This window comes from Uloborus diversus, unplaced genomic scaffold (genome assembly GCF_026930045.1).
Source record: "Uloborus diversus isolate 005 unplaced genomic scaffold, Udiv.v.3.1 scaffold_1353, whole genome shotgun sequence".
Taxonomy (NCBI): domain Eukaryota; kingdom Metazoa; phylum Arthropoda; class Arachnida; order Araneae; family Uloboridae; genus Uloborus; species Uloborus diversus.
In genome coordinates this window covers 1-27,528 of record NW_026558047.1, presented here as the reverse complement: position 1 = coordinate 27,528, position 27,528 = coordinate 1, and the positions used below count along the sequence as shown (strand labels likewise).

The following is a 27,528-nucleotide window of genomic DNA, read 5'->3' as shown; positions in this document are numbered from 1 at the left end:
ATTGGAAGTAAGCATCTAGGACTAACGATTGCAAAAATAAAGGTCTTGCAGGTTAAAACGAAACACCTTGCATAACCAACTATATACAAAACAATAAATTTTTCCCTAAAATTTGTATTTTGATCACATATTTAAAGAATTATTGTGTGAAACAACTCAGCAATCTAATATGATATTCACATTAAATGTGTTGGATATGCCTAATCAATGTTGATAGCCAAATTTCACATATAAAAAGCAATTCTACAAAAAGTAAAAAGCTTAACTGGTTACAAAAAAAAAAAAAAAAAAAAAAAGCAAACATCTTCTTCAATTATGGCATTGAAAAGAAAGATCCTTTGGTTCGTGATATGTTTCTTTCATAATTTCATTAAGTCTTTCGATAAAAAATATTATAAACTGTGTAATACATATGTATGTATCAGTTTTACCAATTGTTTCATATTTAGATTTAAAAAAAAAAAAAATTCTCATTCACTTTTTGCATTTTTTTGTAAAATACCCAGTTTTTGGGTATTTACCCAGGCCTTGGGTAAATACCCAAAAAATATTTACCTACCCACTGGGTATTTACCCGATCCACATCACTGGATGCTCGTAAAAAAAAAAAAAAAAGAAGAGTATTTTAAGCAACATATTACTGCCTAGTATTTGGTATATAAGTTGGTTGGTAAGAAGAGTCAAGCTGCAAAGTCTGAGTCGGACTGATTTTGGGGTAAAGAAGTTGGAGTCTCTAAAATTCCTAGAGTCGATCATTTTCCTTCAGTCTCTGCAGACCTGATCAAAAGTACCAATATTGCAAAATTTCTTTATATCATAAAATGAATTCTAGTTAATCAAGGAAAGGAGAGCTAAGAAAAAGTTTTAAACTATATATTTATTTATGTCACATCAAAACAAATGGGAATTAACTATTTCTTACTCGGATAGATTGAGTGTAGAACAGTGTAGAAGAACACATCAGCAATATTATTTTTAAAAAAAAAGAATACCAACCTTTTGTATTTGAAGTACATCTGGCCAGGCGGCAAGCATTCCCTTGTATTCGTGGAGGACATCCGCCATTGGCTCCACGTCATATTTTGGCTGAAAAAGAATTTTGATCAATTAATAGTACGAGAATTAAATAATATTAAAGAAAAGCACATGTTTGAATTTTTGACATAAAAAACTAGTTTTTGACATGACATGCATTTTCAACTCAAATGAAATGTTGAAAACATCATATCTCAAGTGCCTTGTTTAAAGCATAGAATACAATTGAAAGCAATATATTACTTTTAACTGTATTCAATGTAAGTAAAATATATTTTATGCAATTAAGCATGATCATCAGCAACTTTTAACGCTATTCAAAGTAATCATTAAATATCAATTGGATTTTAGACATAGAATTCAATTTATACTGCAACAAAACCACAATTGATTTTTAGTTACAGTATGAAAATTCAAATTTTTTAAAAAAGGAACATGAAATGTTTTCATTACAACTACAAAATAATCATGTTTTCCTTTTTTTATTAATAAAAAACAATAATAATTTTAGACTGGGTACAGTAAAATTCATGCTTTAACTTCCTGAAGTGGTTAGAATAAATAGTTAATACATTGCAGTTAATTGGCAATAAACTAATTTAATTGTTATATAGTAAATTGTTCACGGTGAAATATTACTCTCAAACAGTGGCGGCAATTCAGGTGGGCAGGGGGGGGGGGCGACCACCTCGGCACTTTTTCCATCATTAAAGACAGCCTGAATGTTTTTAAGATTTTAATTTGAAAAAAATTCTGGAGAGATCACCAAAGGATAGCTTAAAGCTGCATTTTTTAGACTTCGGTTTTGAAAAATTTCCGGAGGAGAACTCGTAAGCATGCTCCATCCTTCTTCTATCTTCAAAGAGGGCCTTAATTTATGTGATTACAAGATTCGAACTCCGGAATTTTTTTTTGGAAGTGAACCCGCTTCTCCCTAACATCAGTAAAAAAGCGTTTTTAAACCTCCAATAAAGAAATAAATTCAGAAGTAGTCCTCCGCATTTTCCTTTGAAGTCGCCGAAGGAAGTCTTTTAGGGCTTTATCAGTTCCAAAATATTTACCGGGGAGAACCTCCAAACTCATTCTTTTCTCATTAAGTTATTTAAAGATATCTGAAATAGCGTTTTTAAAAGGATTCAACTCTGCAAAATTTTCGGGAGAGAACCCCAGAACGCTTTGCTCTCAGTTTGCTAAAGATGTCCTAAATTTGCTTTTTTAAGACACTAGTTGCGGGATCATTTTTGGGGTGACCTCTACATCACCAAAGATGTTTTTTTTAATACTTCAGCTTTGAAATTTTTTTCGGGGAAAAGTTTCCAAAGCCTCTCCTCCTTAAATCACCCAAAGATAGTCAACAGTAAAGGCTTTAGCTTCCAAAAACTCCTTGCCCCCGCACTTATAATTCCCAATCGCCGCCTTTGCTCTCAAAACATGCTTGGGTACTTACTTATTAACGCCACCGCAGCTATTTATTTGGTGGTTTTTATAATATTTTATTTGGCAGTTTTCCTTAGTTGACAATTAAGGCAACAAGGAAGCTAAAAGATAACATGCAAACAACGAATGAGCCAAATGATTGTTCTTTATTGGCCCATTAGCGCAACTTCTTCTGTGGTGGCGTTAATACCCAAGTACCAATGGTTGAATAGTAAAATAGTACTCCTGAGACACGTTGCTATTTTGCGAATTAGGCTATCCGTTTCTCACCTGATCCTCATACATTTTCCCCAGGTCCTCGTAGACTTCCGCGGTGTGCTTGATGGCAACCGTGAGTGGCTCAGCCACGGGGGAGGGGTCCATGGCGAAAGCCACACCCAGGTCCCGGAAGGCGTCCGACATGCGTTGGATCTCCTTCCGAACTGGGCCCGAGTACCTCTTGTGCTGGTCCACGGCAACCCCGAAGAGTTGACGCACGCTGTCGTCCATCTTCACCACAAACCGGTTGAAGTGGTCCATCTGCTTCTCGCTATGGGAGAGACCAACGTATAACCCTTTCTCACCTGAACTCATACAGCAAATACTCTTTTCTTAGAATAATTTAGGCTTTGTTAAAAAATATGAGCATGCGTACGGTCAATATCAATGGTTCTAACAAATTTTAATGATGAACTAGCTGCGTGCCCCGCGTTGCACGGGCTACTTAAAAAATGAAAGAGATGTCCAACTGATGTTTTTGTATTACTCTGACTTCAGTTTCTAAAGCGCTAAGGAGTAAATAAATACGCGTAATGCAAGGTTTGCAAAACACCAGTAGAGCATATTTTTGACAAAAATCTCTTTAACGTTAATCGTAGTTATCAATGATACAAGTTATGAGTATTTTCAATTAGCACAAAAGATGAAAATATATGCATTATCAACTATAATATGTGCTCACGTTAAAATGAATTACATCTGATAGACTATATCTGAAATATTTATGTACAATTGCAATCAGCTTTTTACATAAAATGACACACACTTTTTGGTTGATAACGTGAAACTAAAGCACCAAGACTAAATAATTACCAATACACAATAATTTAATACCAAGTCATCAGATTCCATCCAATTTAGCTTTAGTTAAAATCCTTAAAAATAATCTTTTTTGTTCAACTCTGTTTCACTTAAAGAAATCCAAACAATCTTATTTAACATGTTCTTTTAACGATACAAACTGTACTTCAAAAATAGAAACAGGAAGGAAAAAGACAGTTATTACAGTTCAAAAACTCACCCATGCGACGGGAAAAAGTCCAACAAAATAAACATAATTAGACGCATACCCTAAATGTACCAAAATATGAATCCGGTGATGATAAACTTACACTACAATCAATAAACATAGCTAAAGAAACAACTTGCATATGCTGAAAAGAGTTAAGAATGTTGAATGTAAAAAATAAAAAAAGGACAGAGGATAAAATAAAGGCTATGTCCGAATAGAGCAACCAATTTTAAACTAATTTAAAATGGAATTCTAGATGGAAACGTTGTTTTAATATTTGGACAGCAGCCAAAAAAACCTCTTTTACAACATTAGAATTTTACTTGCTCACCTATGTGCAAAATGGCAACAGGAAAGAAATAAAAATTCCTGAATAACGTTATGTTAATTAACGTTTTAATTAATATCTCCTCTAATTAAAGTCGCACAATTACGAGATTAGTCCTATTGTTTTCTTTGGAAAATTTCGAATTGATCGGTATCTCGTTTCACTCTGAATTCGCAGCGGTTCTTGAGAAGATCGATCTTCAGACAGACAGACGGACGGGAACAGATTTTAATATTATAGTGGATACTTAATGAACGTATACACCAGCAGATATTAGGCAGTGTTAGAAATAAGAATTTAAACCTAGGCATCATGATGACAGTATAAGTTTCTTAGCATAAAAATGAACAACCTAGGTGCTATTTTTAATAAATCAAACATATGAGTCAGTGAGAAGCAAAGGTATTCAAGTGCCAAAATTAAAAATTTGGAGATAATCAGTACACATGGCACCTTTCCTATGTTTTAGGACAAGAGATGGAACTGGTAGCTCTGGTGGGTGCTGCTATGCAGCATGATTTAGAAAAAACATCATTGAAAGTATACCTAGGATCTGAACTTTAAACGCATTTTACTCAAAACTTTAAAATTCCACTTACATGCCTTTGCTTCTTTCTGCCTCATATGTATCCAAATATATATTTTTAAAAACAAACACACTGCTGTATGCTATACAAAAGAAAATTACATTTCAAAGACAAAATTGGTTGCAGTTGAAAATTACTTTTACAAATTTATGATTTGGTTCAATCACAGATCTTAATTTCAAATAGGAATATTTCAAATAGGTGCAATGGTTCCGGTTATTACTTCGAACATATAAACACACAAAAATCCGCCCTCTCTCTCTTTATAATATTAGTATGGATTTTAAATTGACATAAAATTCAAATTATTCGAATAAAATTTTTGATTAAATATTGGGTTCAAATTTTAACCAAATATTCGGTATTCGGCAAAATATGGTATTTGCTGCATATCTAATAATGATTTTTACTTGATTTGACAGAGAAAAGAGAATTCACATTAAATTGAACTATGTCTAAATGCGCATATATATTTCGGAAATTTGTCATTTCAGGATTGGAGTTTTAAGTGGACATTTAGTAGAAAAGAGTAGTTTATACTTAACGATTCTTCCACGCGGAATCGTGCAGGCAGAAAGAGATTAATAAGCAGTGGGTCGAGTTCATTCGCCAATAGTCATTGATAAATATAGGATTTTATCTTTGTATAAGGGGTAATACTTTTAAGAAATAAATATCTATTATTTAAAAATGGCATAATATTTCCCAGAAGCGAGCCAGAATGAAATACATTGAATGACAGAATAAATTCTAAAGTATACAAGGTTGCCAAAAGTATATTACCTTTCTGACAAATTCTTTCTACATCACACAAACAACATAATATTTTTTTCCTTCTTTAATTTCATTTTTCAGAAATTAATAAAAAAAAGAGTAACAGAGTAGCTTTTTTACAGATTTTGAGAAAAGAAGTTAATCATGTGATGCTTACACTACTGGATTTTCCAGAGGATTTGCAGGGGTTGATATCACATGAAAAAAGGAACCACCAATCAGTTTTTCTTTCTCAGCATTTCTCTTTCCCGTCTTCCACCTCTAGAATAAAAAAAAAAGTTTATAGTGCAAAAAAGTGGCCAATTAACAACACATTTAAAACTTGCAAAAGAATACTAGGGCTAGCCTATGTTTCTATTTAGGGTTGTCTTTTTTACTGCACACAAACAGGGCTAGACTTATTTTAAAGTGTGAAACTGGTATGCTTCCATTTTTATGCTAATCCTCATTCAATTAAATAGTATTAGTACCAATATTAAAAATATTAAATCCTGTCAAATAGAAAGTTTTTTTTTTTAAATATAATTTTACAAATGACCTTGGGTACAACATAACACCTATGGTCTGGTAGCTAGGGACATTACCCAAAAGTTAGTTTTCAAATTGCAATGAAAGGGAAAGAATCTCACAGATTTTATAAAAGTAAAAAATATCAGCAAGTATCGTTTGTTAACGACTTAAATTTTAATGCCATAAACTATTAGTGATTTTTAAGTATTTTCATAAAACATTTAAAATTATCATTTAAAAGTTAACTTAACAGTTCTATTCATTGCAAGTTTCTGTCGGGAGAGAAATTTCCTAACGATAAAAGTACACTGATTACAACGGCAAAGACTTGCTTGAACGTTATTGCTGCTTTGTAAGTCTGTTAATAAAATTTTCTTTTTGTTTGAAGGGACTAATACTCTAAAAAATACTTAAACCAACCCTCGCAACCCCTCCAAAAAAAAAAAAAAAAAAGGCATACAGCATACTTTCTCATCTGTACAAGTGAGAAAGTGCATCCAGACTTCACTCTGGGAGAGGACCGGGTGCCGGCAAATCCGATTCACCCACATTTGCAGCTGGTTCATGCGGTGGTCAATGAAGTCTTGTTGGTAACGCCCTGCACAAAGAAAGTTAAAGTAATTCAGTTTCTGTGTGAAAACCGTTATAATTTAAAACTTTTTTAATGGATCACTTTTTTTTACCCAAAAGGAGTAGAAGAACTGTAATAATACACACCTTATATATTGCATGCATTTGTTTACTTGGATCATTCTACATATCAGTTGCCTAGATTTATAAATATGGTCCATGATATTTGATACACATCATATATGATTGTTTAACACAATAATTAAAAAATATAAATAAGGCTAAAGTGCAAGTTGTACAACTTAATTTCTATTCAGAAACAAACATGTCACACTAAGAACTATAATACTTCCAACCAAGGTTGGAACCTATAATACTTACCACCAGGGTTGCTAAATTAGCCGCCTGTGGCAGCTTGATGAACAAAGTGTTTTTGTTTAAAACAAACATGTTGCTAACATTTGAGAATTATTAAGGGAAATAAAGATTTCAATAGAAAACTATTAGTTTTTAAGTTCAAATATTTTTTGCTTAAGAACTTATGAAAAAATATTAAGAAACAGATGATACTACTTTTTGAATAAGCAAGCAAGTAAATACAGTCGAGTCTCAATACAACATTTAAGGGACCCTTAGTATCAAAGAGAATTTCACATGGTAAGGAGATTAAAAAAAAAAGTCAGACAAATTTTCTTTCTTTTATTTTATAGAACAATATCAGATACTAAAAAATTAGTGAAAAAAGGCAAGAAATAAAACTTCTTGAGAAAAACAGCATTTTACAGTTCAAAGCTGCAAAGAATGTTGTACACAAGTTTGAGGGGAATTCAAAATTTTACTATTAAAAATTTGCTATCAGAATTGCTGCTACAAAGTTTTACTACAGATGCAAGGATACTTAATATATGTAACTAAAAAAAAAACTCTTCTCAAGAGTTAGTTCCAACTGCACAAATTAGGGCCGTAACCATAGTTTAGTTTTGGAGAAGGTTTATCAAACAAATTTATCTGGAAATCTATAAGATCAATATAATTTGATTTCATTTCTATATCCTATCAGTTCTTTATTAATTAGTTTTCTTTTATGTTATGAAAGTTGTAGTTAAGTTAGGTTATTAAAGTTTGATTATTAAGTTGTGGTTTTAGGTTTCTTAAATGAAGGATGCTGCTTTAAGGGCACTAACGTGAGCAAATGTAGCAAAGATGTATCTATTAAAGGGGGAAATTTTCACCTTTGTTAGATGTTCAATATCTTTTCAACAACTCAAAAGAATAGGTGCTTGTACTCACATAAGTTCATTTGAAGTGATAGTTCTTAAACTCACATTTCATCATACTTACAAAATGCGTTGAGCATAATTTTGGTGCTTTGGAATTGGAAGAATTTTGTTGTTTTTGTTTGCAGTTTTCAAAATGAGAAGGAAAAGGCTCCTTTGCTTTGTAAGAAATGATATTTGCAATCACTACAGCTGCTGCAGATAAAGCACTGAATTTGTACATTTATTTTAATAATAATAATTTCCGTTAAAAATGAAATTGTAAAATAAAAAATAAAATAGCAATGGCATTTTTTCAGCAAAAAGGTATAATGAAAAGCATTTTTTGGAATGAATAGTGCGGAAAAATTTCAAAGGGGGGTTTGAACCCACCCCTTAAGTACGACTGTGCAAGTGTGTACAATATATTTTATCCACTGTCTTTCATTTATCTTGAAGATAGTTTTGAATATTTTTAAACTCTCTCTTTTCAATACAAAAAAAAATTGTAAGTAAAAAGCTTGAAGTAAAAAGCAAAGTACCTGAAATCTGTTTGTCTGGTAGAGGAGGAATAGGTATGAGAGAAAACTTTTCTTCTAGCCTTTCATGAAGCCAGTCAAAATGTTTGTACCTCCGCCGCACAGCAATGTTATTAAACTGTGGATTAAAAAAAAATCACAAAACATCAAAATACAAATATAAATTCAAAAATAAACAAGTGTTTGACTATTAGCTAAATGAAATCTAATTAGGATTAACTTCCTGAGAATGAAAAATACAACCAAAATAAATAATATTTTACAGCTAATAAAACAGTAAAATGAACAAGCCAGATATGTTCTAATGCCATTTGCTATGTTAGAGGTTTCAGTGGTTCACATTTATGATTAAAGTATCTTGCTGTTTTGTTTCCTGTTCTCCTTATTATCTTTTTCATTTGAAATACCAAATTAGTTCTATAGATTATGAAAAAGTTTGCTGAATACTAGTTTAGAAAATCTAGTTTAGATTGGTCCAAAAGCTGGTGTCTTTTTTTATTTTTTTACATGCTTACATTTTTATGTAATAAAAACATTGAACATTTTGCAGACTGAATTCAGTGGGCGGAAAAAACTAAAAAGAAACTTTTCAGCAGTTAAATAGATTGTTGTCATACATTGCAAATTTCTTGAAATTGCTTTTAAAAATTATTTGATTGTACTTTCTGAGTTATTGCATTTAACTGAATAATCTTATGCAAACAAAATATTTCATTAAGATCAAAAGAAACTTCTAAAACAGAGCCAGATAAAGCTTTTCATTTAATAGAAATTTGGTCGCATTTATGATAGGGCTCACATTCTGTTCTTTTCAATTTTTCTGTGTGAAAACTTAGTTTTGAGTAACTTTTTTATAGTGAAAATTTTAACATCAATGGATCCACACAAAGTCAGAAATATAGGGAGAATATCAGGTCAGTATAAAAATAGCTACACAAAAATTATAAAATAAGGCCATTTGAGGCAGTGAGAAGCACAGGAATATAGTGGCAAAATTAAAGATTTGTAGATAACCAGTACAAATAGTAGGAGAACCACTCCTTTGCCTTGGGATAAGAGATAGTACTAGTAGCCCTGGTAGGTGCTGCAATATAGCATGATTTAGAAAAAAAAAATCAATGAAAGCTTACCTAGGATTGCAACTTTAAAGAAGTTTTGCTCAAAACTTAAAAATGTCCACTTACACATCCCTTTGCTTCACACTCAGGGGTGCCCACAAGGGGGGATTATGGTGCAAGTTGCACCATCAGCATTTTTTGGGGGGGGGGGGGGGGAGATTTTTTTACATTTACTTATTTAAATGTATTTCTTGATTTATTTTTAATTTAGATTATTTTATTTTATTCTGTTTATATTACATTTCATTTATTTATTTAGTTTGAGTGTGTATATGACATTGGCATAGCAGAGAACTTTTCTAATAAAAAAAATAATTAAAAATAAATAAATAAACAAATAAAAAATATTTTTAAAAAAAGGAAATAAAATAAAAAAGAACTAAAAAGCAAATAAATAAATAAATAAAAAGAAAAGAAAATTTAAAAAAAAAGACAACTAAAAAATATAAAAAATAAAAAAGGGAAAGAGTTGAGAAAAATTGGGGGGGGGGGGGGGGAGATTTGCGCCTTTTAACTTGAGGGGATGGGCACCCCTGTTCTCACTGCCTCATTTGTAAACACTTGGCAAAATCACTTTTACATAGATAAAAGCATGCTCAGAGCTTCAGTAATGGGGATACCACTATACCAGGGAGCCTGGGGGTTTGAATAACTACCGGAAAAGAGGAGCAGGGCGATGGCAAGGTCAAAAAATTATATGAGTGTATGAGATTAGTGGCATTGGAATTTATTCAAAAATCATCTTAAATATAGAGAGAGGATTTAGCTTCTTGTTTAAAAGAGTCAGAAAGTCAAAACTAGATCAAAATACCAGATGTATGAATATAATTGCAAGCATGAGATGTCGTCAAACTTGGAGATAGGGGAGGGGAATTCGGGGGTTTCTCCCCCGAAATGTTTTTGAATTGTAGACTTCAAAATGCATTTTAGACTATAGTCTAAACGTCTCTAAACCTCCCCCCCCCCAAAAAAAAAATTACCAAAGATATGTCTTTGGTAATATTAGGGGGAAAAGTTTCAGAGATGCTTCCTCCCACCATTTTTCGAAACTTTTAAAAACGCAGCTGCTATCTCTGATTTTTTTGAGAAGTGGGTGGTTAAGGGGCTCTCCTCCAGAAATTGCTTGAAATTGCAGCTCTAACAATAATGCAACTTCAGATGATTTAGAAAGGAGAAATTAGGGAGCTCTCCCTTGGAAATTTCTCTAAATTGATCGCAGAACTTAGAATGAAGTTTAAGGCTATCTTCAACAATGTCGGCAAGAGAGGGCGCTCTCCTAAAAATTTTCCAAAGCTAACTTTTAAAATGCAGTTTTAAGAGGACCTTTTTTAATGTTAGTGGCTGAAACGTTTGCCGACCCTTCCTCAGTACTTTCCAAAATTTAAATTAAAAAATGCAATTATAGATGATCTTCAATGATGTTAACAGAGAGTTTGGGTGCTCTTCTCCAAAGAATTTTTCAAAATTGAATCTCTAAAATAGAAATGTTAGGCATTTAATAATGATATTAAGTTGAAGAGTGGTTCAGGGGTCTCCGGAAAATTTTAAATTGAAGTTTGAAAAACTAAATTTTAGACAATCATCAATGATGAATAGGGTGCGTTTTTCAGGGATTTGAGTGGGAGTGCTATCCTTGAAGCTTTTCGGAATTGCCGTAATTTCCAGCCTGATATTTTTGTTTGAAATTCGAGCGTTTGGGGTACCCCTGGTGACCCCCGTGCGCATGCCTCTGAGCATGTTAGATGAATTTTATTATGTGATAGACTTTTTTGAGGCACATCTTTTCAATCCTGTTTTCAAAGATACTTGGAATTTTGGCAGTGATCCAAAAAAAAAAAAAAAAAAGACCACCTTGAGCATGTGCTTGGTTATACTGTCCAAACACAAAGTGAATTCATGGATCATGGAGGGACCACCTACATCTTAATTTGGATTCAAACCACTAAAAGATGATTGACAGATTTGCTGTTCTCATTAGTAATATTTTGCCTTTGCTAAGGTTAGATGTTGGGTATTAATTGGGAACCACACCATGCCACCAGGTAGCCACAAGTTTTAAAACAAACCTGCTTTTAAGATCAGTAGGGGGAATGCAGGACAGTGAAATAGTTAAGATAACTTACTTTTTTCCAAATAAACAAATTGGAAATTTGTCCTGAAAATTACGGTACACAAAGAAAGAACAATACATTTCATAGTAAAACTTGCATTGAAACAATATTTTTTATTTTTGGCAGTAAATTTGCACCTTAAAGAAAGTGGAAAATTTTCACTTCTGTTTTTTATGGGACAAAATGAAAAATAAAAATATTTTCTGATGAAATACTTTCTACTTGATTGTTAAAGATCTTTTTGATCAAATAAACAAGTGAGTGAATGAATGAATGAATAAATGAAAAGGAGGTGAAACAATAAATAAATAAACAAGTTAATATATGAGGGAAAATAAAGGAGTGAATAAAATAGAGTAAATAAGAAAATAACTGAATGAGTGAATAAATAAACGTATTATTAAATGAAGGACTGTAAATAATTAGTTAATAAATGAATGTGTTAGTAATTTAAAAAATGATTGAATGAGAAAACAAAATGCACTATTTGACTTTGCCCTGCATGCACATCACTAATTATACAAAATATTTAAAATACAAATAAGCTTAATATTAAACAAAAAAACTACTGCACTGAATATTAGTAGGTCTCAATTAATAGGTAAATGTTAACAAGAACTGTATCATTTAACAATGACAAATAAATTTTGACTTTTAACAAAATATTACAATATGAATATTAATTTTTAAAAACTGATTGTATTATCATATTTTTGGACTTTCAGAGGTAATTTTATCTTGTCGGGAATAACCTACATGTGTTACTTTATAGTCAAAATACCACTTTGTAGGTGGCGCCAAAAACAGAGTAAATATATCACCATTTCACTTTGCCCCACATTTCCCTATTTTAAGAAAGGACTTTTGTTGAAATCAAAACTTTCAAAGGTTTCATATTTATCATAAAGACTTCAGAACTGAATTCTGAATTGAAATATTGGGATAAAATGTATCATGTTGTACAGATTCGTTACAATGACCAGTTACAATATGCATAATTTTTGCTATCATTTCTAACACAGTGCAATATTTCATGATTGTACTCTTCAAATTCAGAGAGAGTAAAAGACTTTTTTTTACAAACTACATGATTTTCACCTGGAACATGTCTTTTTATTAGATTTCCATGTATCTGAATGGTGGTCTAATCAAACTATTAGTTCTAGGGGTGTTAGTGGACTCAAGAAAAAATTATCTGAAGATAATGTGAAATTTTTAGAAAAACTATGAGGAAACTCGACCCCCCTCCCCTATGAAACTCAAGAATGCATACAAAAATCAATAAAATCATTTAAAAAAAATTTTTTTTTAAGTTTTTTTATTTGTAAATAATTTTTTAGTTTTAGAATGTGTTGACAGCGCAAAATTTTCGGAAATGGCAACCCAAAATTTTCAGATCACAAACACCCCTGAAGTTCAGACAATTAAAGTTATACTGCATACATGTTTTACATACATATAAAATCATCAGAATATGTTTAACACATATTCTGATTCATATTCAAAGAATTTTCCAGTAAAAATCATATTGACAGAAAGATTAAGCACTTAAGCACCGGCATTTAGAATACAAACACAGGTTCACTTACTGATGGAATGAGTGTGTAGGCAATGAAGCTCTTAAATCCTTTCAGCTTACTCGTCTTCTGAGGAGACCGAATGGAGCATGTGTAAGGGGAGACACTGTCCAGCCACTGGATTTCACCGTCTTCCTCCTGGAAACGCAAACCATTTAGTTTAGAAGTATAAGTGATTCAATGATTCTCATCATGTCTCTAACAAACTAAATGAGTCTAAATGAGTTTACCCTCAAACCTATTTTTGTGCAGCGGATAGGGACCACATAAAAAAAATTGTTCAAAAACTTCACGAGTAGCTGTAAAAAAGTTTTCACAACAAAAAATTACCGATAGATTGCACAAAAAAAAAAAAAAAAAAAAAAAAAAAAAAAAAAAAAAAAAAAACAGGTTTGTGTGCACTAAAAGTTAAGGATTTTTAAAATTATTTTAAATACAAGAACTGATTGAATTTCATGATAGATCAATGCTACAATACACAGACATTTAAAGTATGGAGCTATCATAGCATGTGACTACATCCAAACTCGAGATTTTTGACATGAATAAATGAATCTAACTCATAAATTCAAGTCACAGCAAACATTCACTGGATATCTTCACGTTGCAAAATTAACTTATGTCTCATTGGAGGAAGTTAAATGATCTTAAGCCAAAAATTTGCTTTCTTGATTATGTTTATGTCTTTAAGTGTAAACTAACATGCACACTAACAAGGCACTTAAACATTCCTCCATAATATTTATCACTAACTAGTTCAACATAGTACAGCAAAATGTGTCAGAAGGCATTCCTTTTAAAATTTCTTTATGCTTGTAAAACTTGAGACACTTGGTCAACTCTGGTGAAATCAGATTCAAATGTTCTTTTGGTCTTTTTTTTATCATAATAGCATATTTCATTCCATCATGGAGAAGTAGCTAACTTTATTGTTGAATAGTAACTCTCATCAAACTTGAAATTTCTGTTTTTGTTTTGGTCTCTCTATTGCTTCATAAACGGAGAAATATAATTTAAATCATTCTGTATAGCTTGATCAAGCTTTACAGGCTGCATCCATCAAAAGCATTTAAAATTAATGTTCGATGATCAGATTTTTGTTACTAACTTCTTGTGTTACAATGATGAAATTATGGCAGCTTCGTAAAAGGCAAAGATGAACTTCAATTATATTGTACAAGCACTATAATTCAGCATATAACAATCACTACACTACAAAAAAGAAAAAAAAAGAAGATCAGTGGTACAATATACTGTATTTTCCTGCGTATTATCCGCGAGCGAGGTAATAACTTTGAAGGCATAATCAATATTAATCTGAAATATAATCTATATATACTGATTTCTTTTTGAAATCAAGATTATAGTAAGCTAATTACTTGAAAAACAGAGTCAAGACAAAGGAGCAAACGGTCTTATCTTGTACAAATGGCTTCCTAATTCACTGTAATGTTGATTATTTTACAGGGACTAAATCACGTAAGAGGAACATTCAAGCAACATAAAATAACTAACATACAGGGAGGCAGCGAGAAGGAACATGCAAGCAATGTAAAATAAACAACATTCAGTCAGCGTACAGTCTCTATTGGTGAATCAGAGCGTTAGTGTTAAGAAGAAAAAAAATCCTAGATAATTCGCGGCAGTGTATAATCTGCACCTCATAAACTTTGCCTTTTTTAACAGATAATCCGCGGATTATCTGTATGCATTATTCTTTACACGCAGGAAAATACGGTAACTTTGAAAACAGCTCAAAAATTGGTTTGCTGTCAGTTTCAATACATAACAGCGTCATGATCAATAAAACAAAGCATTGTACATAGAAATAAATCTTTGAAGCGCTTTCTGGACAGACAAAAGTAGTTGACTCAGAATGTTTCATAAAAATAAGAATCATAAGTTTGTGAAACAAAGCTTACGAGTAAATGAGTTATGATAAAATGAACTTACGATAATGGTGACACACTGTTCTTTCGGCACTGTGATTTTTGTATTACCCAGAATATAATCCTCACCCCCTGATTTCACAAAAGTTGAAAATCTGAAATTAAATAAATAATCATGTAAAAAAAAAGGTTTCTCAGTTTGAGGGCACACTTAGGCTAAAGAAAGTAACAAATTTTATATCCCCAAAATTGGAACAGTGCAATGGACTGCAATGAACCAATATTGGCTGTAGCAAACTGTTCATACCTTTTCTTGTTAAATAGACAATATTGATGTTTTCATTATTTAAAAACAAAATCTACAATAACATGACAAATTTATCTCAGATTCTCCAGAATGATTTGTGAAATCATAGAAAGATTTCAAACTTTTTAATTTCCGGGGATTAAAAGGAAAAAACTTAACTCTTGCAAAAACAAAACCAATTTTCTGCAGTTGCACTGTCTCCAAAGTTTTTGAATTACTTTTTTCATGGGCTGGACAAAATAAACAACGGTGGTTACCATTGAACGCTCAGTGTTTTTTTTTTTCTGTGAGGTTGAGACACTGCTTTTAATTTAAAAAAAATGAACTAGCTCTTCAATTAGTTTTGCAAATTAGTGGATGTGCCTGACTATCTGTTTGAATATTGTGTCAAAAAACAATGAATCAGTCAAAAATTGTGGGACAAAACTACTTTTGATTGACTGATTTTATCGACACTCTTTGAAGAAATGAATAATTATTTTATGGCATGTTGTTTGAGCATCAATTTTTACTTTCGGGCTTTAAATTTTTTTAGTACTTCTCTAAACACTAGTATTGAGCATATTCATCTAAAAACTAGTTTTCATGCACAGCAATCTTTGGGAGTTAGTGAGTGGCAGCAAGCCAAGTGCAGAGCCCCCTAGTTTCGAGTCTTAAAACTAAAATATTTTGCAAGTGAATAATGGATTGAATGTAGCGATTCAATGAATAAAAAAAACAAAGTTACCTCTCTAAAAAGAATTCAAAATAATCTCTTAAAGAACAAAAACTTATATATAAACAAATCACAATTACAGTGATTGCTTCTGAGTTAATTGTTTTATTGTTATGTAAGTGAATCTCTAGAACAAATGACCTACAATAATAACAAAAACGCATTAACGATATCTCTCATCTTGTTAAAATATTTGTTTTCCGGATTGGTGCACAGTGTTCCCAGTCAAGTTTTACCTATTATGCAATTGAAAATATGATGCCAATCAACAAATGCCGGATTTAGTAAACTCATTCTCTGTTTACTCACATTTGACTCTCTTATAAACTTTTTCCCTATCATTGTTTGCTTTTAAATAGGAATTAAGCAGGGAAATTTACTTCTTATTTCCTTGCAAAATGAACCCTAAATTATCCAGCATGACAGAAAACTCAAATTTCCCGGCAATGCTGGTCAACCTCGCTTTTGTCTAGAATTCCAGCTAGTGCAGGATAACATGGTATATACTGTACCGTAGTTAGTATGTAAAAAACAAATGCAACAAGTCAGGATCACGAAGTAATCCAAACAGAAGTGATTGCAAGTTCCCGGTGGTGGGTCAGCAACAGTCAGCAAAGCTAGGGCACGGCAACCCCCTATCAGCTAAAAATTGTAGAATGTACACAAAAGATTGAAAGTGCGAAATACTGTAACTTTAGGGAACCATCTTCTCTTTAAAATTTAAATTTCAACATCTGGTCAAGCCGATATTTTCTCAAGCCATGCACAAGAAAATGAAACATTTCAATCCTTCCAGTTTTGTGGTTTATACTGTTTACTGTAATAGCAGACAAAACAAAGTTAACGTACAATTTTCTGACTAACGAATCTTTTTGCAAGAGTCCAGATAAGTTTTTATTTCACACATGCATACCTACCTATTAAAGCTTTTCTTGAGAGTCTTTTCTTTAGGATCCATTGCTCTGCTCAAGTCTTTTGTTTCTCTGGAGGACGTGGAGCTGACATTCGTAACTTGATTATGGGCACTTGACTGGTGATCCTACAGGATGAATTCTTCATTAAGGTCACTTATTTTTCAAATCATAAACATTCACTTGATCTATATACTACTATGTAAAGAAAATAACAATGCACAGTGCAAATAAAAATTGCCTTGCAACTAGAGATATTGCTATGAATTTTTTTCAAGGTGAAAAAGCATTCTGATATTTTTAATGGCATGGAATTCCTTTTAAACAAGTAAATATACAAACTCAGTGAACACTATAATAGTTACCAATTTCATACACGTATCTCTATAAACTGCACAACTTTTCAAAAGTAAACAATAGGCTTTGAAGTTTAAAAAATCGCTCTGTTTCGCTTTGAAAACATAAAAATTGTTAGGAAAATTAAATTTTCAAAGTTTTTTTATCTTCCCATCTTAAGTCAAAGCTCTTGAATGAAAATTAATGCTCACAGTAAACAGAAAATACCATATTGCTCTTGAAAAGGCACAGGTTATGCAAAACCATGAAGCTAGCACAAGTTCAGGAAAATTCACTTTCTTTTGATTGTGAAAGATACCTTTTAGGAATGGCTAATTTTAATATTAGTACTTTAATACTCCTCATATAAATAATAGCCGATGATCGAGTAACTGACGTGCTTCAACAATGAAACTCATGCCAAGACATGATACTTTGATAATATGTTTTGGTAATTTTTAACAGGCAGGAAAAAGCTTTATTGTGATAAGGCTCAACTGGATCCGGTAACGTAACTGTTTTACTCGTAAGACTGTAACTGGACTGTATAACTATAAAAACATCACCAAACAGGCAATGGCTTCATTCAAATGTAGAAGCAGTTTTCACCCATCATACCTTTACGGCGACTTTCTAGTTAACATAACAAAGGTCAATTATTAAATATTTTAAGTTTTTGAAGTCATTTGGTAAAATTGAAAAATGCTTTAATTTCATTTTATAAGGGGCCCATAAGAAAAGAGACAGTGTTCCGGACCAGACCCCTAGCTTTAAGCTCAAAATCAATTAATTATTTCCTACAAAATATAAGTTCCAACAAAATTAACTCCTATAATAAAAATTGAAGTTATTCTATTTTGCTTAACACATGTTTTTCATCAGCTAAACCAATTTTATGTTTTTGTATGTCAATGTAAAATACCTACAGGAGTTTAGGGTTAATCCACTGGAGTTAGGGTTAAAATTTCAGTCATCAAAATATCACCAAACAGGCATTGGCTTCGTTCAAATGTAGAAGCAATTTTCACCCGTCACACCTTGATGGGCAACTTTCTAGTTGCAGATAAAACTCATTCTGAAATGCTAATATATAAATATATTCTGAATATTAGTTTCAAAATTTGTGAAATGCTCTATAAAACGCAAAAGCTCTGGTCCCAAGGTGTAGGTTATAACGGTCTTCTACTGTACTGCTCTTTACCTTCCCACAGCATCATATCACTTGAATTGAGAAGACTTTATGCAAAAAAAAAAAAGATAGAAAGCATACAATACCTGACTATATGTGGAATCATCATCATCCCAGTCATCATCCCAATCATCTACTTGATCTGCCCCAGGAAGGACAGCATCACTATACGGTGTCAACGTATCTGCGGGGGGAGGAGGGGGAGGCATTGAAGGAGGAGGAGGACTATTCATTACCTGCACAACAAAAAGATAAGAATTGTGAACTTTTGCAAAGAGGTTTTACTTTTAATTTTAATTAGCTCAAAATGCTTTCAAACTAGAAGTCAGAACACAGAAAATAAAAACAAAACAAGCAATCATTATTTATTTACTACCGGCTTTGGACAGTCTACCTCAAAAATAAAAATTACTTCAAGTGAGGAGTGTTCAACAATCATGCTTGAACAAAAAAAAAAAAAAAAAATCAGTAAAATTTTGCGGCAGGTTTCGGAAAAATAACCAAAAAGTAAACATTTTAAATTGTAGTCTCTTTCAGTATATTTGTCAAAGCATACTATTTCACAAGTTTACAGATTGAATGACTAATCTAATAATTTCATATTAAAATGGAAAAGTACAAGATCAAAAAGATTAAAAAAGGATGATCTAATGTTAACATTAAACATGAGATATTGCTTTTAAATGTATAAATACAGTTTTTGACACAAGACAAAGATGTTTATGAAAAGTCTAACTTTCTGCTGGTTTCTTAGGGCTGAAAACTCAAAACACTATCCAAGTTCAAAAATTTTCAGTCGGTTTTAAAATCAGAGTGTTAATTTTATTATCTGGAGATGGTCTAATTAAATGGACTAAGTTAAAATTTTGAATTATGAAAAAGATTTTGAAGAAAAAAATCAAGCATGAAACAAGTTTTAGAAAATGTAAGAAATATGTAACGAACAAGATGGTAGGATTTAACACAAAACTAAACTGAATCAACTGATTTCCTAAAGAGGTGCAATTTAGGATGAGGTACACCCCTAACAGTTCCATCCAAGATGGGTGAGCTTGATTAGAATTTATAAATGAACACATTTGAGAAAATCAATTTCCAAAACAAATATATGAATAAAGGACATAGGTGCTTGAATTCAAAAAACCACTTATGAACATTCAATTTGCATAAAACCTCAATCTTGGAAATAAAATTAAAAAATGTATAAGCACCTATCAAATATCAAGTAAATGACAAGTAAAAACTTACTGACTTTTCTTTTTAAAATCTAATCAATCAAAGCAGAAGGTAGCCAGAAGCAATGATATAGTTTTGTCTAGAAAATTACTTTTATAGAAAGATAAGAGAAAATCAGGACACCCCCATCTGATAATCAACACTTCTACTGTTTTAACAATGACTCTAATTTAATCTCTAAGTGTCTAAATTGATAGGTTTATCAAAAACAAATGCCTAACCTCAAGGTCAAATATTGTTCAACTAATTTTATTAACCAAAACAAAGTTATAAAAATAAAGCAATAATAAAGTTAATTTTTCTAACAATAATTAAAATTATCTGTAGGAATAATTGAATTGATTGGAATTGTTCATCACAATCATAAGATTATCAAGTTTACTTGATGCATATAAAATATTTTTTTTTCCCTTTTAGGCTGATTTTCTTTCTTTTTGTTCCTCCAAGGAAGTTTTATTTTTAACAAAATACTAGAATGAGTAACATTATTGGAAGTACTTTTTTTTCTTCTGGCATTGTAAATAAACATCAAATTCAACAAAACACACACACACAATGTATATCAGCAGTTAGAAATGAGGGGAATATTTTAAGTAACTTTTCTCAGTGGGCAAGTGCTGTAAAAAAAGGCGGGAGAACGTTTGCAACTTTTAATATAAGGTTTATTGAAGTAAAAAAGTTTCTTTTGTGTATGTTTGGGGGGGGGGGAGTAATACTGATCTTTTACATCTACCCACAACAACACAGGCTTGCATTATCAGTAATTATTTAGAAAGAAACAAATACCTTGATACTGAAAAGTAAAAATAATGAACAACATTAAAAAAAAAAAAAAATAATACAGGTGTACATGTTTTGGGGTTACAAGGATCTTCTTTTACAATGTGGAAAAATGTGGATACAAAGATGTCCAACAAAAAGCTTTCATAAATTTTCTCCTTTATGGAATGATGCTGTTCATCCCTTAAAAAGTTGTTTATTTTAAATTACCAGTATTTTTATCCTATCGAAAAACATTGATTTAAATTTGAAAAAAATGGACTTCTGAAAAAGCGAACACTGGTCGATCTTGGGCACTTTTGTGTGATTGGAAATAAGTTCAGACCAGTGGCGTAACTACGTACCGTAAGACCCTGCAACACGGGAGGGCCCCGAAGTCGGAAGGGGCCCAAAAAATTCTGAGCTTTGGTTTTATTCAATTTCATTAAACTTTTCCATAAATCAAACTTGCTTATAGTGGTTCTGGGCCCCAGATCCTATTGGTCTAGGGGCCCCTGAGTAAGAAATCAGAGGTCATTGACCAAACACTTTTTTGGGGCCCTCTTGTAATCAAACATTACAATTTTTGCCTTTGCTAAAACAGTTTTCGCCATTTTGGGCCCCCCAAATAGCCTCTAAGCCATGGTTTAGTTTGCCTATTAAGTAAAGAGGCTTTGACATTAGGTGGGGAGAATAGCCTCCAACTCCTGACCTAGCAATTTGAAGGAAAAAAAATGCAATAACTACTTTGTTTTAAGACTAAGCAGTTTTTATAAGGGCAATTGTTAATATATTACCCACTAAGTTTTCTCACATTTTTTCTTCTTTTTTTTTCAAAACAAATAAAAGATAGGGGCTTAGTTAAGAAAGTGAAGGAACGGATCCTAAAACTAAATAATTTCCTTTTACTTCATCAAAGACAGTCTTTTGTGTTTTTAAACTTCAATTTCGGAAACATTCTGGAAGACAGTCCAAAAAACCTCCTTCTCCCAAAAACCGCTTAAAATTGCTTTTTTGGAACTTCGATTTCAAAAAGTTCCGGGGCAAAGTTATGAACCCTTCCCAAATTTGCGGTTTTTCAACTTTGATCTTTAAAAAAGGTTGGGACAGTCCCGGAACCCGATCCCTTTTCGTCAGGTCATCAAAGGTGCGTTACCTACAAGTGCGTTTCTAGAGTATAATTTCAAAAAATTTCTGGGAGAGAGCCTCTGAACTCTCGTTTCTTTTTAAAATACCAAAGATCATATAAAATTGGGTTTTGGGTCTCATCTTTGAGCAAAATCCCTTTACATAACATCCTTAAAACGCATTTGTGGACCATTTTGAATGAAGTTAGGGAAAGGGCATGAGGGTCTGGAACTTTTCTCTGGAATTTTTCGAAATCGAAGTTGCAAAAATTCTATTTAAGGATGGCTTACAGTTGCATTTTTCGAAACGCTTACAAAGAAGGTTCCCGAAACCTGCCCTTTTTTTAATATCATCTAAATTTGCCTAAAATTTGCGTTTTTGGAACTTCATTTTCGAAAATTCTGGGGCAATGGCCCCAACTCAATCTTTTGTTGTAATGTCTTCAAAGGTGTCCAACAACTGCATTTTTAGGAGTTCCATTTGAAAAAGTTTCCAAAACAGAGCCCCCAAATCCCATCTCCCTTTTCATTAATATTAACGAAGATTGTCTAAATTTATGTTTTGGAACTTTAATGTCAAAAGATTTTCAGAAGAGTCTCCGACTCCTTCCCCCAAATGTGACTCACAATCATTTGTGTAAGAACTTTTGAAAAATCTAAGGGTAAAGCCCCTGAACCTTCCATCCTCCTAACAACAAACGTTTAAAATCACTATTTTGGAAATTCGAAGATCTCCGGGAGAGACTTCTGAACCTCATTGTTTCGTTTAACGTCATCAAAGGTGGCTTATTGCATGTTTAGAAGTTCAAATTCAAAAAATCTCCGGGAATGACCACCGAACTCCGTTGTTTTAACACCATTGAAGGTTTTCTAAAATTGTTTTTCGAGCTTCCTTTACCAAAATATTTGTGGAAAAGAGTTACTATTTTCCATTACGTTTACAAAAAAGGACTTGCAATCGCGTTTTTAAAACTTCAATGTCAAAAAAATTACGACAAAGGGCTCTGGATTAGGAGAATTTTAGAAACTCCCCTCGAACCCCTATTTCTGTACAAATATTACATTTACAATTACAATTCTACAATTGCGAATTCTTTTTCTCCCCATTGTGAAGCAGTATCTGGATTCCTGTAACTAATGATCCCTTGCTAAACTAAAAGCTCACCCCTCCCTCAATATTTATGTACAGCTCTATATACATACAGTGGCTCCCAAAAGTGTTTGCACACCGCGAAATTTTGTAGTAAAACCAAAATAATGCAAAACTGAATTCGAATATTAAGTCCAATTTCTTTTCACACTATTCCTATGCCATTCTGAATAAAACCCAGTAGTATTTTTTCAAAATATTGCCAGATTTTATTTTTGAAATTTGTCAAAAAACGAAGAGAAAGAGAAAAAATACGCCACAAAAGTCATAATACACTGAAATATTTTCGAATAAATTCATGATTAAAATTATCATATGTGGGTTTTTTATTATTTTTGCATTGTAATGACACTGTAAAGTCATTTGCCGTTAATTTTTCGTCTATTTATTCCCTAATATTCTGTTTATTTTAAAGTGGCAGGTATGCGTAGAAAACAACAAACACAATTCGAAATTTGATTTTTTTCCCCTCATAGTAGCCATAAATTGGTTTGAAATGTCTCTAAATTAGGTAATTTATACCATTCTATAGTGAAGTGCTTGATAAAATGCTTTAAAGACAAGAATTGTATTGAAAACAAGGTAAGAAAAGGTCAACTGGCAAAGTTAACAATGCGTGATCAGAGGTTTACAGTTATAAAAATTATGAAAAATACACATTAGTGCTGAAAAAGTTTCTGCACAGTATTATGAAACATTTTACGTTTAATTTTCACCTAAAATTGTTCTCCAAGTTCTCTGATTAGCTAGATTAAATGGGACCTTTTCCTGCAGAAATTTTCTTGTTTGTGCGAAAAACAGTAAGCTTACGCTTTCCGTCGTAATATCAATGATAAATAAGCTCAAAACGTTTTGGAACAACGTCTTACTTATAGATGAAAATAAATTCAACATTTTGGGTTAAATTGTTGTATAATTGTAAATAGAAGAAAAAAAATGAGGAATTTAATCTTAAAGAGGATATCACATGAGAGAAATTACAGGACATCGCAACCGCAATAGCAACCGTAACGCTATACGGAACTGGTTTTTCTACTCACTTCCACAAACGATTGCTCCAAAATTCTCATGTGCTATGGAAATTTGCAGTTGCTCGTATAGGGGCAAACTTTTTCCTCCGCTAGAAAAAAATTGCCTTTAATTCTGAGCAAGTTACGAAGGAACCAATCTGGGTGCTGGGATTTGGTGACGTCAGGCAGCGTCACTGTAAAATACATTTGCAATCGTGGCGACAGAAATGTGGGGATTCCTTTTTATTGTTCTATTTATTTTATGTTTCAAAAATTTTCAGTTACACTTTAAAAAACGGATGAGCGACATTTAATCTTTGGTTTTGCATCTGATTTTGAATTTAAATTGCTACTTATATGTTAGTTAACATCAGTGCGAATTTTATGCATTTCTTAATTTATATTGGTGTTTTTCGTTTCATTAGATTTTTGAAAATTGTTTTGCACAAATGTTACAATGGGGTCGTTTCTAAAATTTTAAACGTATTTTTTTCTGAAAGAGCATGTTTAAAAACATAGGATCTGACCATTTTTTAAATAATTTGTTTTTGTTTAATATTTTTAAAAAATTACTTAAATCGTGGCGCTTTCATTGTTTACATTTCTGTCGTGCGACGTCACGAATGATGAAATGCCATTCGTGTTGACATTCACAGAGCAAAATATTTAATTCACATCTTTACTCACGTGTATTTGTAACGTCATCAAGTCCGCGCTTTGTTTGAAAAATCGGACATTTAAAAAAATTAATTAAAAAATAACGGTTGGGAAAATGAAAGTATTTTTGGGTCCAAGTTATTTTTTTTTTTGCTTATTCTATCAATTTCAGTGATAAAAGTACTACTTTTGACTGGAGGAAGCCACCCCATTCTGATACTTGAACAATTACAGTAAATTTTTTCCTTGAAAAAGTTACGTGAAAATTCCTTTTTAAAAATCATAGCATTGAAGCTGTACTTTTCTTTTTTAATTCAAACTGATGGGTACATACAGTATGTACCATTTGAAAATACTTAAAATGTAGGAGAATGTGAGGCAAAGTGAAATGGTGAAATATTTACTCTACTTTTAGCTCCACCTATTTAGTAATATTTTGACTGTGTAGTAACACATGTACTCTATTCCAGTCAAGAAAAATAATCCCTCTGAAAATCAAAGAATATGATAATACAAAGAATTTTTTAAAAATGATATGCACATTGTAATATTTTGTTGAGATGTCAAAAATTATGTTTGGCATTATTAAATTATAAAGTTATTTTTATTAACATTTGAAATATTGATTGAGACGTACTAATATTCAATGCAGTGTTAATTTGCTCAGTATTAAGCTTATTTGTATTATAAATGCTTGTATAGCTTGTATAAATGCGCATCATCGTTTCATTACATTTTTTTAAAGCGTCACTTTATTTTTAAATGTCTGGAACTATTTTAATAAACTCGGCCACAGATTTTCCTGTGTGCAATATGTATCTAGTGGCGTTATATTTGTGTAAGTTAAAGTGTTAGCACATCTCCAATATATTTATGAACTCGAAATTTAAAAAAATAATTATGAAAGGCCTATTGATCAGAGTTTGCTGGCTTTTTTTTATTTATTTGTCATGGTTGTTTTTAGCTATGAATTTAGGTATAATTTGTTAGAATTAAAATTTCTTCTTACCTGTCAATAAGTGACTAATAATTCCTATCTAAAATTAAGATTTAATTTAGTAGTTATGGGAAAAAATAAGCCTAGAGAAGTCATATATTCTGTATGTCTTCTTTAAATGTAACAAGAGTATCACTTTAAATCAAACATTCAATTAATAGTAATAAAAGTTTTCTGTTTTTCTGAAATTTTCACCATAAGTTCTACAAATTAATGTTAAAACTCAAATATGAATTTAACAGGAGGAGCTTTGGTGACTGCATGAAATAATAATTGATGCTCTGGCTCTGAAATCATTGCCTTGATCATTTCCCTTTTTTTTTTTTTTTTTTGCCATCTTTTCACAAATCCACATACAATTAAAGCTGCAAGAGCTGCATTAAGTATTCGATTACTAATTTCATCCATAAATGTCGAATTAACGCGATGCAGCGTGATAACCAAATGCGGAATTGACGAAAAGCGATGAACAAGCGCAAGCACATGGATGTACGCTAAAAAATGGTAGCCCCCGTTGTGAGCAAATCGAGCAACCGTCCGAGCAACCGGCAGTAACCCTGTAGGCAACTTCCCGCCCGAAAAACCAGTTCCAGATAGCGTTGACGGTTCCTATTGCGGTTGCGATGTCCCGTAATTTCTCTCGTGTGATATCCCCTTAAGAACTTAGTTGGATCAGTTAATCAGGACGGTGAAGGTGTTCTAGTGTGAGAGTGCATTACAGCATCTTGGAAATTTACAGGACTTGGAAATTTGGAATTTTTTGATGAAATAATGAATCATGCTGTTCATTTAAAGATTTTGAAAAACAATTTTAAACTAATAGCCCAAAATTTGGTAATCGGAAACAACTTTCTTTTCATCAAGATAACGACAAGAAGCACACGTTTGCATTTGGTGCCTCAAAAATTGTCCTTATAAGCTTAGAAACATCTCCTCAATCGACAGATTTAAACTTAATGGAACATATTTGGAGATATCTGGTAGCTAGATTACGAAAATACACCGAAACGAAAAGCGAGCTAGAAACAGTAAGAATTGAAGTGCGGCTGAACACTTACTCAGAAATTGCACAAAAAAAGAAAGAAAAAACAATGAAATCTATTCCCAGACGTTTAAAAGCTGTTATTGATACTGCATGATATTCTACTAAATAATAACTTTGTAAAATGTTGGATTATTTACTAATTTTTTGACATTTTTTCAAAGTGTACAAAGACTTATGCGAAATAAAATTTCCGGCAATTTTTGGTTTTTGATTTTTTAAAAATTATGTTTTAATGTTTTATTAAAAATTTTTGTGTAGTTTTGTTAAAAATAGATCACAGATCTTATAATAAAATACCTATTCCGAAATATCAATTCTAACCAATGGATAATGGCCTATTTCATTGAAAGTCGTAGGTGTACGAACACTTTTGGGAGCCACTGTATGTGTGTGTGTATTTGTTTGAAAAAAAATTGTGGGGCCAACAAAATCGAAAAAGTGTTTGACTAATATAAGTTAATATGATTTTTAGTAGGGGGGGGCCAAAATCATATTTGCTGGGGGGCCGAAAATTTGAAGTTATGCTACTGGTTCAGACAGATAAAATGAGGAAATATCCTATTGTGTGAAAGCATACTGAACTTACCTCCACATATCCTGCAGGGAAGAGACCTCTTTCTCCTCGACTGTTGACTCCTTCCCACCAGCCTTCTCCGACATCCTGGAATATGAAACATGTGTCATGAGACAATGAATGATATCTCACTCTACATCAAGTTCAAAACTCTGTACTTCAGAGTCAGATTGACGTAACTCCAAAAATTGAGATTTTCTGTTTATTAGTGCTTTGTATGTAGATGCCTACTCTGCAAAGTTCAAAAATTGAGATTTTCCGTTTCTTAGGGCCTTGCATGTAGATGCCTATTCCACATCGAGCAATGTGAACGTAATTCTTAAAAAATTTTTTTTTTCAATTTCGTACCAGGGTTAAAAGAACACATGTCTCATCCTTTGCATGCACTAGAAAAAGTTTTTCCTCTCTCCTGCAAAATTACCATAATGTGATTTTACGTCCTTCTGGCTCTGAAGTACAGAACTATCCTTTTTATGTAGCTTTTTGTGCCTCAAAAAGATGCTGTTTGACTAGT

The 27,528-nt window shown here is 32.1% G+C and overlaps 1 protein-coding gene across 1 annotated transcript in view; it reads right to left on the bottom strand.

Moving 5' to 3' along the window:
• Window positions 1-27,101, bottom strand: part of LOC129232747 (sorting nexin lst-4-like) — a gene marked incomplete at its 5' end in the record, with an annotated part of 34,276 nt that extends 7,175 nt beyond the window's left edge. The window contains 10 exons of the mRNA XM_054866850.1: window positions 997-1,086; window positions 2,743-3,001; window positions 5,589-5,692; window positions 6,409-6,539; window positions 8,310-8,424; window positions 13,125-13,250; window positions 15,066-15,156; window positions 16,941-17,062; window positions 18,546-18,695; window positions 27,027-27,101. Coding sequence (XP_054722825.1) covers window positions 997-1,086; window positions 2,743-3,001; window positions 5,589-5,692; window positions 6,409-6,539; window positions 8,310-8,424; window positions 13,125-13,250; window positions 15,066-15,156; window positions 16,941-17,062; window positions 18,546-18,695; window positions 27,027-27,101 — 1,263 coding nt within the window. The remainder of the gene's footprint in view (window positions 1-996; window positions 1,087-2,742; window positions 3,002-5,588; window positions 5,693-6,408; window positions 6,540-8,309; window positions 8,425-13,124; window positions 13,251-15,065; window positions 15,157-16,940; window positions 17,063-18,545; window positions 18,696-27,026) is intronic.
• Between the last annotated feature and the right edge of the window lie 427 nt (window positions 27,102-27,528).